Consider the following 17107-nt stretch of genomic DNA (forward strand, 5'->3'; position numbering starts at 1 on the left):
ATTTGTAAGTCGCTCTGGATAAGAGCGTCTGCTAAATGACGTAAATGTAAATGTAAATGTTTTCTTATTTAGTTTATCTTACTTTGGACAAAATCAAGACGTCAATATTCTTATGATGCTTTTTGTATAAAAAAATTAAATTACAGCTGAATTTGCAATTAATCGAGATTAAACACAGCAAATCCATTAAAATTGTTTTATTTGACAGCCCTAGTAATATCATTTGATCAGTATTTGTCCACTGTGCTCAATTTGGGATTGGTATTTTTCCGGAACCCAGGGTGGAGCTCTTGCGCCTATCTTTAGTCAGCTTGACGCACACAAACCAAAAAGGGCGAAGAAGTAAATTGAAGACATATTGGGTTTCCACTAGATACCACAGGCACAAAGTCAAAATTGGGTATATCGTAACAATTCATGAAATAAAAATTAACTTTATGGTTAGGCATTAGGTTAGCAGTGGGGTTAAGGTTTGCTTTAAAATACAATTTTAAGAAGATCAATTGCAGAAATAGGCGGGGTGTACGACTTTGTGCTTGTGGTAGCTAGTGACGACCGAACCCCTGTTGCAGGAGCTTCCGGTTTATCGGTTGATGTAGCAGAAATTAAATCGTTGTTTGGATACATCGTAAACATCACGTGCTAAGTATTCATCTAAATCATATGGAGATTGAATAATAAGATGGGTATGTAGCTACATTATACTTGGAAAGTGTCTGCTTAATGATGTGATGACTTGAATATTACGCCCTGTCGCCTAAACCAGGAAAGCTAGCTCGCTAACCAACATACTTTCTAGTTTTTAGGTGATAAGTAACGTTACACTATATATACACAAAAGTATGTGGACACCCCTTCACATTAGTGGATTCGGCTATTTCAGCCACACCTGTTGCTGACAGATGTATAAAATCGAGCACACAGCCATGCGATCTCCATAGACAAACATTGGCAGTAGAATGGCCTTACTGAAGAGCGCAGTAACTTTCAACGTGGCACCGTCATAGGATGCCACCATTCCAACAAGTCAGTTTGTCAAATTTCTGCCCTGCTAGAGCTGTACCGGTCAACTGTAAGTGCTGTTAATGTCTAGGAGCAAGAACAGCTCAGCTGCGAAGTGGTAGGCCACACAAGCTCACAGACCTGAACCACGGAGTGCTGAAATGCATAGCATATAAAAATAGTCTGTCCTCGGTTGCAACACTCACAACTGAGTTCCAAACCGCCTCTGGAAGCAAAGTCAGCTTCATGAAATGGGTTTCCATGACTGAGCAGCTGCATACAAGTCTAAGATCTTCATACGCAATGCCAAGCATTGACTCGAGTGGTGTAAAGCTCGCTGCCATTGGACTCTTCAGCAGTGGAACTGCTTTCTCTGGAGTGATGAATCACACTTCACCATCTGGGAGTCCGACGAACGAATCTGGGTTTGGTGGATGCCAGGAGAACACTACCTGCCCCAATGCATAGTGCCAGCTGTAAAGTAAGGTGGAGGAGGAATAATGGTCTGGGGCTGTTTTTCATGGTTAGGGCTAGGCCCCTTAGTTCCAGTGAAGGGAAATCTTAACGCTTCACCATACAATGACATTCTAGATGATTCTGTGCTTCCAACTTTGTGGCAACAGTTTGAGGAAGGCCTTGTCCTGTTTCAGCATGACAATGCCCCTGTGCACAAAGTGAGGTCCATACAGAAAGGGTTTGTTGAGATCGGTGTGGAAGAACTTCACTGGCCTGCACAGGGCCCTGACCTCAACCCCATCAAACACCTTTGGGATGAATTGGATCGCAAACTATGAGCCAGGCCTAATCTAACTAAGCACTAATCTAACTAAGGAGCTTGTGGCTGAATGGAAGCAAGTCCCCGCAGCGATGTTCCAACATTTAGTGGAAAGCCTTCCCAGAAGAGTGGAGGCTGTTATAGCAGCAAAGGGAAGACCAACTCCATATTAATGCCGATGATTTTGCATTGAGATGTTTGACGAGCAGGTGTCCACATACTTTTGTTTATGTAATGTAGCTACATTGTTAGATGTCCGCAGTATTGTCAATAACTGACTTGTTGTATTACTGTTTCATTACAGCCGTAGCCATGAGTTCAACTTGTCCGGGACATTATTGTGGCAAGATGTTGATAAATGGCTCGTTTGATGGAGAATGTGGGGTGAGTATAGTTCCAGCTGAATTTTAACAAATCAACTGAGCTGTTGGAAGGGCATTCTAGTTACTACTGTAGCACTAAGTTCTGTAACCTAGTGTTAGTCTAAACCCATACCCTAAAATGTAGTTGAATTATCAGGTATGTCCCAGAGGAGAGAAGACAAACATGCAGAAGATCTGTGAGAAGTGTACAGAATCCCCTGAACTTTATGACTGGCTGTACCTGGGCTTCATGGCAATGCTGCCACTGCTTCTACACTGGTTCTTCATCGAGTGGTACTCTGGGAAGAAAAGGTAATGTCTCATTTTCAGCCCAAATTACTGCAGTCATAACCAATTGTGGCATGTAGGTTAAATCACTAGAGAAGCTAATCCAGAAGAAAAACATTACAACCTATCTGTTGTGATAATTGCGTCGTTTGCTCAATAACTTGTTAGTTCATAAGCCTTGGCACCGTGATATAGGGCTAAAGGCCGAGATAATAACTTGTTAGTTCATAAGCCTTGGCACCGTGATATAGGGCTAAAGGCCGAGATAATAACTTGTTAGTTCATAAGCCTTGGCACCGTGATATAGGGCTAAAGGCCGAGATAATAACTTGTTAGTTCATAAGCCTTGGCACCGTGATATAGGGCTAAAGGCCGAGATAATAACTTGTTAGTTCATAAGCCTTGGCACCGTGATATAGGGCTAAAGGCCGAGATAATAACTTGTTAGTTCATAAGCCTTGGCACCGTGATATAGGGCTAAAGGCCGAGATAATAAAAAGACAGTGGCAGAATAAATTCAACCACACCTTTGTTTCGTTACAAAACTGGAGAGCAACATCTGTCCGGTGAAGTCCACAAAACATATTGCATGAAACAAACAGTTACATGGTCAAGGAAGTCTGCAAGTCTCAAAGAAAACAGGAGCTGATTCCACTATTCCAGCAACATTTCAACACCAACATCTTTATTTTATATTTTTATTTTTTTGATTCACCTTTATTTAACCAGGTAGGTCAGTTGAGAACAAGTTCTCATTTACAACTGCGACCTGGCCAAGATAAAGCAAAGCAAAAACAACAGAGTTACACATGGGATAAACAATCGGACATTCAATAACACAGACAAATCTGTATACAGTGTATGCAAATGAAGTAAGGAGGTAAGGCAATAAATAGGCCACTAGTGGCGAAGTAATTACAATTTAGCAATTTACACTGGAGTGATATGTATGAGCCAGGCGAGGCTGTTGAGTCTGCCGATAAAGATACGGAGATTGACAGAGTCGAAAGCCTTGGCCAGGTCGATGAATATGGCTGCACAGTAATGTCTCTTATCGATGGCGTTCACTTGTCTTTCGAAGACTTTAGAAAGGTAGGGCAGAATGGATATAGGTCTGTAACAGTTTGGGTCTAGTGTCTCCCCCTTTGAAGAGGGGGATGACCATGGCCGCTTTCCAATCTTTAGGAATCTCAGATAATATGAGAGGTTGAACAGACTAGTAATAGGGGTTGCAACAATTGCGGCGGATAATTTTAGGAAGAGAGGGTCCAGATTGTCTAGCCCAGCTGATTTGTAGGGATCCAGATTTTGCAGCTCTTTGAGAACATCAGCTGTCTGGATTTGGGTGAAGGAGAAGCGGGGGGGGAGGTTTGGGCCAGTTGCTGCGGAGGGTGCAGAGTTGTTGGCCGGGGTTGGGGTAGCCAGGTGGAAAGCATGGCCAGCCGTAGAGAAATGCTTATTGAAATTCTCGATTACCATGGATTTATCAGTGGTGACAGTGTTTCCTATTCTCAGTGCAGTGGGCAGCTGGGAGGAGGTACTCTCATTCTCCATGGACTTAAGTGTCCCAAAACTTTTTGGAATTAGTGCTGCAGGATGCAAATTTCTGTTTGAAAAAGCTAGCCTTTGCTTTCCTTACTGACTGTGTGTATTGGTTCCTGACTTCCCTGAAAAGTTGTATATTGCGGGGACTATTCGAAGCTCGTGCAGTACGCCACAGGGTGTTTTTGTGCTGGTCAAGGGCAGTCAATTCTGGAGTGAACCAAGGGCTGTATCTGTTCTTTGTTCAACATTTTTTGAAAGGGGCATGCTTATTTAAGATGGTGAGGAAAGCACTTTTAAAGAACCAGGCATCCTCTAATGACGGGATGAGGTCAATATCTTTCCAGCATACCCGGGCCAGGTCGATTAGAAAGGCCTGTTCGCAGAAGTGTTTTAGGGAGCGTTTGATAGTGATGAGGGGTGGTCGTTTGACTGCGGACGCAGGCAATGAGGCAGTGATCGCTGAGATCCTGGTTGAAAACAGCAGAGGTGTATTTAGAGGGCAAGTTTGTCAGGATGATATCTTTGAGGGTGCCCATGTTCACGGATTTGGGGTTGTACCTGGTAGGTTCCTTGATAATTTGTGTGAGATTGAGGGCATCTAGCTTAGATTGTAGGATGGCCAGGGTGTTAAGCATATCCCAATTTAAGTCACCTAGCAGTACGAACTCTGACGATAGATGTGGGGCAATCAATTCACACATGGTGTCCAGGGCACAGCTAGGAGGTGAGGGGGGTCTATAACAAGCGGCAACAGTGAGGGATTTATTTCTGGAGAGATGGAACTTTAAAAGTAGAAGACTTTCTGGTCGTGGTAGAATAGATTCAGGGCATAGTGTACAGACAAGGGTATGGTAGGGTGCGAATACAGTGGGGGTAAACCTAGGTATTGAGTGACGATGAGAGAGTTTGCATCTCTGTAGGCGCTAGTTAAGCTGGGTGCGGTCTCTGCATGTGTGGGGGGTGGGACAAAGGAGCTATCCGAGGCATGTTGAGCAGGACTAGGGGCTCCGCAGCAAAATTAAATAATGAGAGCTGCCCTAAACAACAGTATTCAAGGCATATTGACATTAGAGAAAGGCATAAAGCAATCACAGGTGTTGATTGGGAGAGCTGAGACATCAACAGGTAAACAGCAAGGACAACAACAACGGGTAGATGGCGATGAATGGGCACAGAGTCAGTTAGCTACACACAGGGCCTGAGTTTGAGGCTGGGGCAGACAGTAGAGGTCGACCGATTAATCGGAATGGCCGATTAATTAGGGCCAATTTCAAGTTTTCATAACATTTGGAAATCGGTATTTTTGGTCACCGATTTGGCCGATTTAAAAAAAAAAAAAAAAAAAAAAAAAAAAAAAAAAAAAAAAAAATTTAAACGTTTTTTTAATTTTATTTTTTACATTTAATTTTTTTACAATTATTATTATTTTTTACAGTTAATATTATTATATTAATTTTTTTACCCCTTTATTTAACTAGGCAAGTTAAGAACACATTCTAATTTTCAATGACGGCCTAGGAACGGTGGGTTAACTGCCTTGTTCAGGGGCAGAACGACTGATTTTTACCTTGTCAGCTCGGGGATTCAATCTTGCAACCTTACGGTTAACTAGTCCAACATTCTAACCACTTGCTTTACATTGCACTCCACGAGGAGCCTGCCTATTATGCGAATGCAGTAAGAAGCCAAGGTAAGTTGCTAGCTAGCATTAAACTTATCTTATAAAAAAACAATCAATCAATCATAATCACTAGTTAACTACACATGGTTGATATTACTAGTTTAACTAGCCTGTCCTGCGTTGCATATAATTGGTGCGGTGCGCATTCGTGAAAAAGGACTGTCGTTGCTCCAACGTGTACCTAACCATAAACATAAATGTCTTTCTTTAAAATCAATACACAAGTATATACACTGCTCAAAAAAATAAAGGGAACACTTAAACAACATAATGTAACTCCAAGTCAATCACACTTCTGTGAAATCAAACTGTCTACTTAGGAAGCAACACTGATTGACAATAAATTTCACATGCTGTTGTGCAAATGGAAAAGACAACAGCTGGAAATTATAGGCAAATAGCAAGACACCCCCAACAAACCAGCAGCAGGACCGCTACCTCCGCCTTTATGCAAGGAGGAGCAGGAGGAGCACTGCCAGAGCCCTGCAAAATTACCTCCAGCAGGCCACAAATGTGCATGTGTCTGCTCAAACGGTCAGAAACAGACTCCATGAGGGTGGTATGAGGGCCCGACGTCCACAAGTGGGGGTTGTGCTCACAGCCCAACACCGTGCAGGACATTTGGCATTTGCCAGAGAACACCAAGATTGGCAAATTCGCCACTGGCGCCCTGTGCTCTTCACAGCCCTCCATGTGCTCGCCAGAGGTAGCCTGACTGCCATTAGGTACCGAGATGAGATCCTCAGACCCCTTATGAGACCATATGCTGGTGCGGATGGCCCTGGGTTCCTCCTAATGCAAGACAATGCTAGACCTCATGTGGCTGGAGTGTGTCAGCAGTTCCTGCAAGAGGAAGGCATTGATGCTATGGACTGGCCCGCCCGTTCCCCAGACTTGAATCCAATTGAGCACATCTGGGACATCATGTCTCGCTCCATCCACCAACGCCACGTTGCACCACAGACTGTCCAGGAGTTGGCGGATGCTTTAGTCCAGGTCTGGGAGGAGATCCCTCAGGAGACCATCCGCCACCTCATCAGGAGCATGCCCAGGCGTTGTAGGGAGGTCATACAGGCACGTGGAGGCCACACACACTACAGAGCCTCATTTTGACTTGTTTTAAGGACATTACATCAAAGTTGGATCAGCCCGTAGTGTGGTTTTCCACTTTAATTTTGAGTGTGACTCCAAATCCAGACCTCCATGGGTTGATAAATTGGATTTCCATTGATTATTTTTGTGTGATTTTTGTTGTCAGCACATTCAACTATGTAAAGAAAAAAGTATTTAATAAGATTATTTCATTCATTCAGATCTAGGATGTGTTATTTTAGTGTTCCCTTTATTTTTTTGAGCAGTATATTTTTAAACCTGCATATTTAGTTAACATTGCCTGCTAACATGAATTTTTTTTAACTAGGGAAAATGTGTCACCTCTTGCAACAGAGTCAGGGTATATGAAGCAGTTTGGGCTGCCTGGCTCGTTGCGAACTGTGTGAAGACTTTCTTCCTAACAAAGACAGCCAACTTCGCCAAACTGGGGATGATTTAACAAAAGCGCATTTGCGAAAAAAGCACAATCGTTGCACGACTGTACCTAACCATAAACTTCAACGCCTTTCTTAAAATCAATACACAGAATTTATATATTTTTAAACCTGCATATTTACCTAAAAGAAATCCAGGTTAGCAGGCAATATTAACCAGGTGAAATTGTGTCACTTCTCTTGCGTTCATTGCACGCAGAGTCAGGGTATTTATGCAACAGTTTGGGCCGCCTGGCTCGTTGCGTAATTTGCCAGAATTTTCCGTAATTATGACATAACATTGAAGGTTGTGCAATGTAACAGGAATATTTAGACTTAGGGATGCCACCCATTAGATAAAATACGGAACGGTTCCGTATTTCACTGAAAGGAAAAACGTTTTGTTTTCGAGATGATAGTTTCCGGATTCTACCATATTAATGACCTAAGGCTCGTATTTCTGTGTGTTTATTATAATTAAGTCTATTATTTGATAGAGCAGTCTGACTGAGCGGTGGTAGGCACCAGCAGGCTCGTAAGCATTCATTCAAACAACACTTTAGTGCGTTTTGCCAGCAGCTCTTTGCAATGCTTCAAGCATTGCGCTGTTTATGACTTCAAGCCTATCCACTCCCGTGATTAGACTTGTGTAACCGATTTGAAATGGCTTGCTAGTTAGCGGGGTGCGCGCTAATAGCGTTTCAAACGTCACTCGCTCTGAGACTTGGAGTAGTTGTTCCCCTTGCTCTGCATGGGTAACGCTGCTTCGAGGGTGGCTGCTGTCGATGTGTTCCTGGTTCGAGCCCAGGTAGGAGCGAGGAGAGGGACGGAAGCTATACTGTTACTGGCAATACTAAAGTGCTTTTAAGAACATCCAATAGTCAAAGGTATATGAAATACAAATCGTATACAACCTAAAACTTCTTACCTGGGAATATTGAAGACTCATGTTAAAAGGAACAACCAGCTTTCATATGTTCTCATGTTCTGAGCAAGGAACTTAAACGTTAGTTTTCTTACATGGCACATATTGCACTTTTACTTTCTTCTCCAACACTTTGTTTTTTCATTATTTAAACCAAATTGAACATGTTTCACTATTTATTTGAGGCTAAATTGATTTTATTAATGTATCATATTAAGTTAAAATAAGTGTTCATTCAGTATTGTTGTAATTGTCATTATTACAAATAAATAAAAAAAATCGTCCGATTTAATCAGTATCGGCTTTTTTTCGGCCCCCCAATAATCGGTACCGCGTTGAAAAATCATAATCGGTCAACCTCTAGCAGACAGACAAACAAAATGAAGTACTGTGTTAATGGACAGTCCAGCAGGCATCGGCTGTGTAGCCGAGTGATCATAGGGTCCAATGAAGAGCAATAGATGAAACAGGGAGCCGTTCGGTAGTCGATTACTACGTTGAGCGAGCGGGAGACACGGTGTTCAGGGAGCTAGCAGGCCAGGGCTAGCAGATGGATCATCACCAACGACGCAGAGGCCGGTTGAGAGCCCATCGACCGAGTTACTTCAGCAGACCAGTCGCGATGGATCGGCGGGGCTCCGTGTTGACAAAGGGTCCAGGCCAATTGGCAAGAGAAGTGTTGTAGTTGGTGTACTTCATTTGCTAGCTGGGAGATGGGCCTAGCTTGAGGCTAACTGGTGCATGCTTCTGGACAAGGGCGTTAGACACAATAGCCACTCGGTAGCAACTAGCTAGCTGCGAAGATCAATCACCTATGGTTAGTCTAATACAGTGACAACTAAGGTTGCACATTTTGGGGATAATTCAGAGGTGGAAACTTTCCATGGGAATTAACAGGAATATATGGGAATTAATGGAAATATATGCAAATTAATATTAATACCATTTAAATGTAGATGTTTTTTTGCATTGGATATATTTACCATATCATATGGAGACAAACATTTTACCTTATCATTAGTAGACATTGTGAATGGTTAAATCGAAGAACATTCAGATATCTCTTCCAATACACATTGCCTGTGAGCATCAGAGGTGAACCAGTTGCATACACAGCTCGAGCAAGACATTCATCAGCATTTCTCTGACTACGTTCCTCCATTGAGTGAACAAAAACTTCTGATTCCAGGAGGACCATGAGCTGTTGCTATTGATAAGGTGTCAAATTCATCATTTTCACCTCGAATAGAAGTAGAGGGACTTTTGTCAGAGGTTGCTTGTTGTGAGCGCTGAGGGAACTTTATGCACTTGGTCAGATGATTCTGCATCTTTGTTGCATTCTTCACATATGATTTGGCACAGTATTTGCAAATGTACACAGCTTTTCCTTCTACATTAGCTGCAGTGAAATGTCTCCACACATCCGATAGTGCCCGTGGCATTTTCCTCTAAAGATTAGAAAAAAAATTGTAAAAATAAAACAAAATACAATTCCATGTACAGATAAAAGGGTTAAGCAGTTAGATTAAAGAACTCCTTTGTAAGATAAATGTTTTAAAATGAAACCTGTAGGTGAATTAACACTCAGTTAGCAGGCTAAAGCAAGCTAAAACCCACATGGTAGCAAAAGCTAACTAGCAGAAGTTGTTAACAAGTTAGAAAATATTTAAACACACTTTGCTGTAGGCTACTATTTACTAGTTAACAAATCATGTATGTCATATAAAATATATTTACCCCACCCAGTATTGTAATCAAAACTTACCAGAAAGGATGTGGTCCTTGGCTCAGACAGTGTAGTAGTGTGGGCTCAATAGCATCTCATTAGTGTGCAAGATCTTGAGAATCAGCTGTACATGTGATGGAAGAGTGCACTGTGCATGCAGAGGGTTGCAATTCCATTGAATTGGGGATAGTTTAACCAAAATATGCCACAATACCTATCTATACTTGCCTTATGTGAATCCCACAAAAAAGGTTCACTGTTATAAGCTAACTTTTTTTGATGAATTGAAGCAAAATTCCCAACATTAACTTCCCATGGAAAATATCCTGGAAAAATTCAGGAAATTAACAGGAAAGTTTCCGACCCTTTGCAACCCTAGTGACAACTAAAAGATACCAAAAATAGCTAGCTAGACACCGGAGGAGGACAACACAACGATATGCAACAATTCTAGTTTTTTTCTGTCAATAATGACGTTTGGTTTGTGATGTGATTGGTCTGAAGCCAAATCCAAACTTGCTTCCCTTGACACTTTTTTTTGGTTTTGTTCACTCTGATTCTTTCTCTGGTGAGATGCATTCAGTTTCTTAAGAATGTAAGGAAGTTTATGAAATTCGGAGAGATGAAAGAAATGATTTTGTATGATTTTTTTTTTTTTTTCTTGGGAAGCCTGGCATCCCATTGCATCCATGAACACGCTCCACTGGTCATACCCATGGCCAATAGGATACATATTGTGTCATTCACTGTAGAGCAGTGTTGGGGAAGCTACTCTGAAAATATAGTTGACCAAGTTACCAATTACTTGTGAAAGAAGTTAACTTTTAGCAGTTGCAGAAGAAACAGGTTAACCTGTTAATGCAAATAGTTGCATTAAAGCTACCATTTTTTTAAGAAAAAAACTATTTACTTAACTAAAGTTACTTTGAAAAAGTAGTTCGCTACTTCGTTATAAATTATCATATCAAAATCTGAAATGTCTTAGACTCCAAATTGCAAGAACAGATCAATCTGGAGTCCGTTGTTAACAGAATGTGTAATTTAGCCTATTAAACACCAAAAACTATGTTTCAGGTGTGAATTAGGCATGTCTGATGCCCGAAAAAGAAAGGAAATTCTTGACTTCACCCATATTTTATTTTTGCTACATGGCAAAAAGTAATTAACTACTTTTAACACTAGCAATATTTTGAATTTAGTTTGTCTACCATCAAGCTACTGCAAAATGTAGTTGAATTACTGGTTAAACTACATGCAGTTTACTACTCCCCAAAACTGCTGTAGGAGTGTTTTATGAAAGGAAATAAACATGGTCCTGTAGTAGCCTACTTGGTAACTCACATTGTTACTGATATTATGTATATCTTTCTGAAGCTCCAGTGCCCTCTTCCAACACATCACAGCCCTGTTTGAGTGCAGCGCTGCGGCTATGGTGACTCTGCTGGTCAACGACCCAGTGGGTCTGCTGTCTATCAGGTCCTGCAGAGTCCAGATGCTTTCAGACTGGTACACCATGCTGTACAACTCCAGCCCAGACTACATCACCACTCTACACTGCACACAGGAAGCTGTCTTTCCCCTGTGAGTAGCCTATGGCTCGTCCATGTCATGAATGGGATCTATACACTTTTAGGGCTGGTTTCTCAGTTAGGCCTGGACTCAAAGCATGCTGAAATAGCTTTTTAGTCCAGGATTAATTTCAGTCTCTATCTGGAAACGGTCTCATCATCAACTGATATGAGCTGAACATATGAAATTGGTTGGCATGTTCAGCTTCAGAGCAGTGTGCGCACCATCAAGCACAGTGTGATGTGAGATGTTTTGTTCATTGAATAACATGACTTATTCTGTATCCGCAGGTACACTATAGTGTTGATCTACTACGCCTTCTGCCTGGTGTTCATGATGCTTCTGCGTCCACTTCTGGTCAAGAAGATCGCCTGTGGTCTGGGGAAATCTGACCGCTTCAAGAGCATCTACGCTGCTCTCTACTTCTTCCCCATCCTGACAGTCCTGCAAGCTGTGGGAGGTGGCCTGCTCTGTGAGTATGCTTTCAAAAAAGGGTCTGGTCTGGTTCGGGCCAGCCCGGTTCGGTTTCCATTTATATAGTATTTATGGTTACATAATTGATTTATGTGAAATGCATTATTTTAAAGCCATAGGTCTTGTCGCCTAGGCACCTCACGTTCTGTTCCAATGCCTGGGGAAGTTCTCCCCAGGAAGACCAAAAATAAAATGTCCACCAGAACTATTGCCAGAGATCACACAGGCCACAATATTTGATGGGTTTGATAAGTAGAAATGTGTCACTAGTTTCCATGTAGACTCCATGGAAACTAGTGACACATTTCTACTTATCAAACCCATCAAATATTGTGGCCTGTGTGATCTCTGGCAATAGTTCTGGTGGACATTCCTGCAGTCAGCATGCTAATTGCACACCTCAACTTGAGACATCTGTGGAATTATGTTTTACCAAATAGGGCTATCTTCTGTATACCAACCCTACCTTGTCACAACACAACTGATTGGCTCAAATGCATTGAAAAGGAAATAAATTATATTGAATATTTGTGTGTGTGTGTGTATATATACAGTTGAAGTCGGAAGTTTACATACACTAGTAGAGAGTAATTTATTTTTATTTATTTATTTAATCACATTTTCCCAGTGGGTCAGAAGTTTACATACACTCAATTAGTATTTGGTAGCATTGCCTTAAAATCAATAAGGAAATTTAGAGTTGTAGTATCCATTTTGAAAAGCACTGTAAGTATCAGTCATAAAGAGAGTAAAGTCACAAGCTAAATAACCTGTCCCAAACTTTTAGCAGTTGCAGAAGAAAAGAGTCAGTGTTGTACAGTTGAAGTCAGAAGTTTACATACATTTTAGCCAAATACATTTAATCTCAGTTTTTCACAATTCCTGACATTTAATCCTAGTAAAAATCCCTGTTTTAGTTAAGTTAGGATCACCACTTTATTTTAAGAATGTGAAATGTCAGAATAATAGTAGAGAATTATTTATTTCAGCTTTTATTTCTTTCATCACATTCCCAGTGGGTCAGAAGTTTACATACACTCAATTAGTATTAGGTAGCATTGCCTTGAAATTGTTTAACTTGGGTCAAACGTTTTGGGTAGCCTTCCACAAGCTTCCCACAAATTGGGTTAATTTTGGCCCATTCCTCCTGACAGAGCTGGTGTAACTGAGTCAGGTTTGTAGGCCTCCTTGCTCGCACACGCTTTTTCAGTTCTGCCCTCAAGTTTTCTATAGGATTGAGGTCAGGGCTTTGTGATGGCCACTCCAATACCTTGACTTTGTTGTCCTTATGCCATTTTGCCACAACTATGGAAGTATGCTTGGGGTCATTGTACATTTGGAAGACCCATTTGCGACCAAGCTTTAACTTCCTGACAGATGTCTTGAGATGTTGCTTCACTATATCCACACAATTTTCCTGCCTCATGATGCCATGTATTTTGTGAAGTGCATCAGTCCCTCCTGCAGCAAAGCACCCCCACAACATGATGCTGCCACCCCTGTGCTTCACAGTTGGGATGGTGTTCTTCGGCTTGCAAGCGTCCCCCTTTTTCCTCCAAACAAAACAATGGTCATTATGGCCAAACAGTTCTATTTTTGTTTCATCAGACCAGAGGACAATTCTCCAAAAAGTACAATCTTTGTCCCCATGTGCAGTTGCAAACCGTAGTCGAGCTTTTTTATGGCGGTTTTGGAGCAGTGGCTTCTTCCTTGATGAGTAGCCTTTCAGGTTAAGTCGATATAGGACTCATTTTACTGTGGATATAGACACTTTTGTACCTGTTTCCTCCAGCATCTTCACAAGGTCCATTGCTGTTGTTCTGGGATTGATTTGCACTTTTCGCACCAAAGTACTTTCCTCTCTAGGAGACAGTACGCGTCTCCTTCCTGAGCGGTATAACGGCTGCGTGGTCCCATGGTGTTTATACTTGCATACTATTGTTTGTACAGATGAACGTGGTACCTTCAGGCTTTTGGAAATTGCTCCCAAGGATGAACCAGACTTGTGGAGGTCAACAATATTTTTTCTGAGGTCTTGGCTGATTTCTTTTGATTTTCCCATGATGTCAAGCAAAGAGGCACTGAGTTTGAAGGTAGGCTTTGAAATACATCCACAGGTACATCTCCAATTGACTCAAATGATGTCAATTAGCATATCAGAAGCTTCTAAAGCCATGACATCATTTTCTGGAATTTTCCAAGCTGTTTAAAGGCACAGTCAACTTAGTGTATGTAAACTTCTGGCCCACTGGAATTGTGATACTGTGAAATAATCTGTCTGTAAACAATTGTTGGAAAAATGACTTGTCATGCACAAAGTACATGTCCTAACCGACTTGCCAAAACTATAGTTTAACAAAACATTTGTGGAGTGGTTGAAAAATGAGTTTTAATGACTACAACCTAAGTGTATGTTAACTTCCGACTTCAACTGTATATATATTTACACCCCTTTTTCTCCCTAATTTCGTAGTTAGTCTTGTTCCATCGCTGCAACTACCGTACGGACTCGGGAGAGGCGTAGGTCGAGAGCCATGCATCCTCCGAAACACGACCCAGCCAAGCCGCAGTGCTTCTTGACACAATGCCCACTTAACCCGGAAGCCAGCCGCACCAATGTGTTGGTGGTAACACCGTACACCTGGCGACCGTGTCTGTGCATGCGCCCGGCCCGCCACAGGAGTCGCTGGAGCGCGGTGAGACAAGGACATACCGACGCTGGGCCAATTGTGTGCCGCCCCATGGGTCTCCCAGTCGCGGCCGGCTGCGACAGAGCCTGGACTCGACACCAGAATTTCTAGTGACACAGTGACTTAGACCACTGCGCCACTCGGGAGGCCCCACAAATTAACTTTTAACAAGGCACACCTGTTATTTGAAATGCATTTCAGATGACTACCTCATGAAGCTGGTTGAGAGAATGCCAAGAGTGTGCAAAGCTGTCATCAAGGCAAACTTTGAAGAATCTCCAAATATAAAATATATTTTGATTTGTTTAACACTTTTTTGGTTACTATATGATTCCATATGCTTTATTTAATAGTTTTGAAGTCTTCACTATTATTCTACAATATAGAAAAACCCTTGAATGAGTAGGTGTGTCCCAACTTTTGACTGGTACTATATATATAAATCGATACTTGGCGTCAAAGTAGCTATATATTATTGTACTAAATAATAGCACGTTATCTGACTATATTGTTTCACCCCCATCACTATTTAACAGCCATCCTAAAAACTAAATCCAGTACTGAAGTTCTCCAGACTTCCAATAGTCGAGGCAACAAGACAAGATTTGGCCTGGCGAGACTACCGTAATTTCCGGACTATTAAGCGCACCTGAATATAAGCCGCACCCACTGAATTTAAAAAAAAAATATTATTTTGAACATAAATAAGCCGCACATGTCTATAAGCCGCAGGTGCCTACCGGTACATTGAAACAAATTAACTTTACACAGGCTTTAACGAAACACAGCTTGTAACAAAAATAAATAGGCTTTAACGAAAATAAATAGGCTTTAATGAAACACGGCTTGTAACAAAAAATAAAAAATTAGCAGTAAACAGCCTACCAAGAAAGTCATTGGTCACTATCTTCCTCCTCCTGTGCACTGAAACTATCTCCTTCGGTGTTGGAGTTGAATAGCCTCAGAATTGCTTCATCCGATATTGGATCGTTTTCATTGTTGCTCTCGTCACTTTCATCCGGAGGCAAATCCCCCGCTGAGCCCTCTTCAACACGCAGCAGTCCAGCCTTTCGAAACCCGTTGATGATAGTGGATTTTTTGACAATGCTCCACGCTGTCAGGACCCACAAATTTGAAAGCGGGAAAAATCCATATATTAGCCGCGTCATTGTTTAAGCCGTGAAGTTCAAAGCGTGGGAAAAAAGTTGCGGCTTATAGTCCGGAATTTACGGTAAAGGTCTTTCCATGTGACTGTGGTATAAGCTTGATGCTTTCTGTTTTTCAGATTATGCTTTTCCATACATTATTTTGGTGTTGTCCCTGGTTACTCTGGCAGTGTACATGTCAGCCTCAGAAATACAGGCAAGAAACTGCTTATTTTATATTTCCCTAACCAACATTTTTTAAGTTTGATATCAGCTCAGTCAATATAATTGTTTGAGCACATATCCCATGTCCTAAGTGTTTCCTCCCTTTACTCCTATCCATAGTCTTTCAAGAATCTCGCTGCCAAGAAGAAGAGGTTGGTGGTGCTCTTCAGCCATTGGCTCCTTCACGCGTATGGCATCATCTCCATCTCCCGATTGGATAAACTGGAGCAGGACCTACCTCTATTGGCCCTGGTACCTGGACCCGCCCTTTTCTACCTGCTCACTGCCAGGTTCACTGAACCTAGCCGGATTCTGTCAGAAGGCGGCAACGGCCACTAGAACTATTATAGATGGATGTGGGTATTAAAGTTAGACTCAGGGAATTGATGTTGCTACGAGCAGCACCGCAGATATTGAGATGAGCGTGATGCAAGACTTCAGTCACACGCCTTATCTGTGCATGTTCAGGGGTACACTTCACCCTCTTACAGCTGGGAGACGCTGGACTAAAACAGTGGAGAAGTTGAGCTTTGTGCGTCAACGCTTTTAGTTGTTGCGGAAATTTACCCACTTTGCTGTTTACTTTCTGCATCTACGTGATATTGCTGAGTCTACCTTTAATGTCCACCTGTCTATCAATTCAGGAGGTGTTGTCCATGGAGATATATGGACGCTAGCCTTTACTGCCTTCTCTGAGTATGGTAGGAGGATGACTGCTGCATGCAGTGTTGATAGTTGATATTCTTCTCACAGTGAAAAGGAAGATTTTATGATATTCCTAGAACTAAGGCGGGAATACAAACAACATGTGTACATACTGTATGTCTATAAACTACAAAGCTCCATATATTTCAAGTGTTAATTATTGAATGGTATCGTTTGTGTCCACTTGAATGTACTGTTCCTCATTGAGGCTGTTTTGTATATAGATATTCACTGTCATATTATTTTGGGCTCCTGAGTGGCTCAGCGATCTAAGGCACTGCATCTCAGTACTAGAGACATCACTACAGACCCTGGTTCGATCCTGGGCTGTATCACAACCGGCCATGTTTGGGAGTCCCATAGGGCGGCGCACAATTGGCCCAGCGTCGTTAGGGTTTGGCCCGGGGGAGGCTGTCATGGTAAATAAGAATTTCTTCTTAACTGACTTGCCTAGTTAAATAAAAAAATC

At 41.9% G+C, this 17107-nt stretch overlaps 1 protein-coding gene across 1 annotated transcript; it reads left to right on the forward strand.

The window, feature by feature from the left end:
• Positions 1-323: 323 nt before the first annotated feature.
• LOC115162119 (JNK1/MAPK8-associated membrane protein) lies at positions 324-16979 on the forward strand. The gene is made up of 7 exons (XM_029713107.1): positions 324-686; positions 2082-2161; positions 2297-2451; positions 11205-11411; positions 11690-11871; positions 15849-15925; positions 16054-16979. The coding sequence occupies exons 1-7, from the start codon at positions 683-685 to the stop codon at positions 16270-16272; spliced, it is 924 nt and encodes a 307-aa protein (XP_029568967.1). The 5' UTR covers positions 324-682; the 3' UTR covers positions 16273-16979.
• The last annotated feature ends 128 nt before the right edge of the window (positions 16980-17107 follow it).

Source organism: Salmo trutta, chromosome 25 (assembly GCF_901001165.1).
Source record: "Salmo trutta chromosome 25, fSalTru1.1, whole genome shotgun sequence".
In the NCBI taxonomy this organism is placed as follows: domain Eukaryota; kingdom Metazoa; phylum Chordata; class Actinopteri; order Salmoniformes; family Salmonidae; genus Salmo; species Salmo trutta.

Excerpts from the sequence above, each read along its gene's own strand:
- LOC115162119 (XM_029713107.1), top strand. Across the intron at positions 2,162-2,296 it reads CGTTTGATGGAGAATGTGGG|GTATGTCCCAGAGGAGAGAA; the intron begins GTGAGTATAGTT and ends TTGAATTATCAG. Across the intron at positions 11,872-15,848 it reads TGTGGGAGGTGGCCTGCTCT|ATTATGCTTTTCCATACATT; the intron begins GTGAGTATGCTT and ends TCTGTTTTTCAG.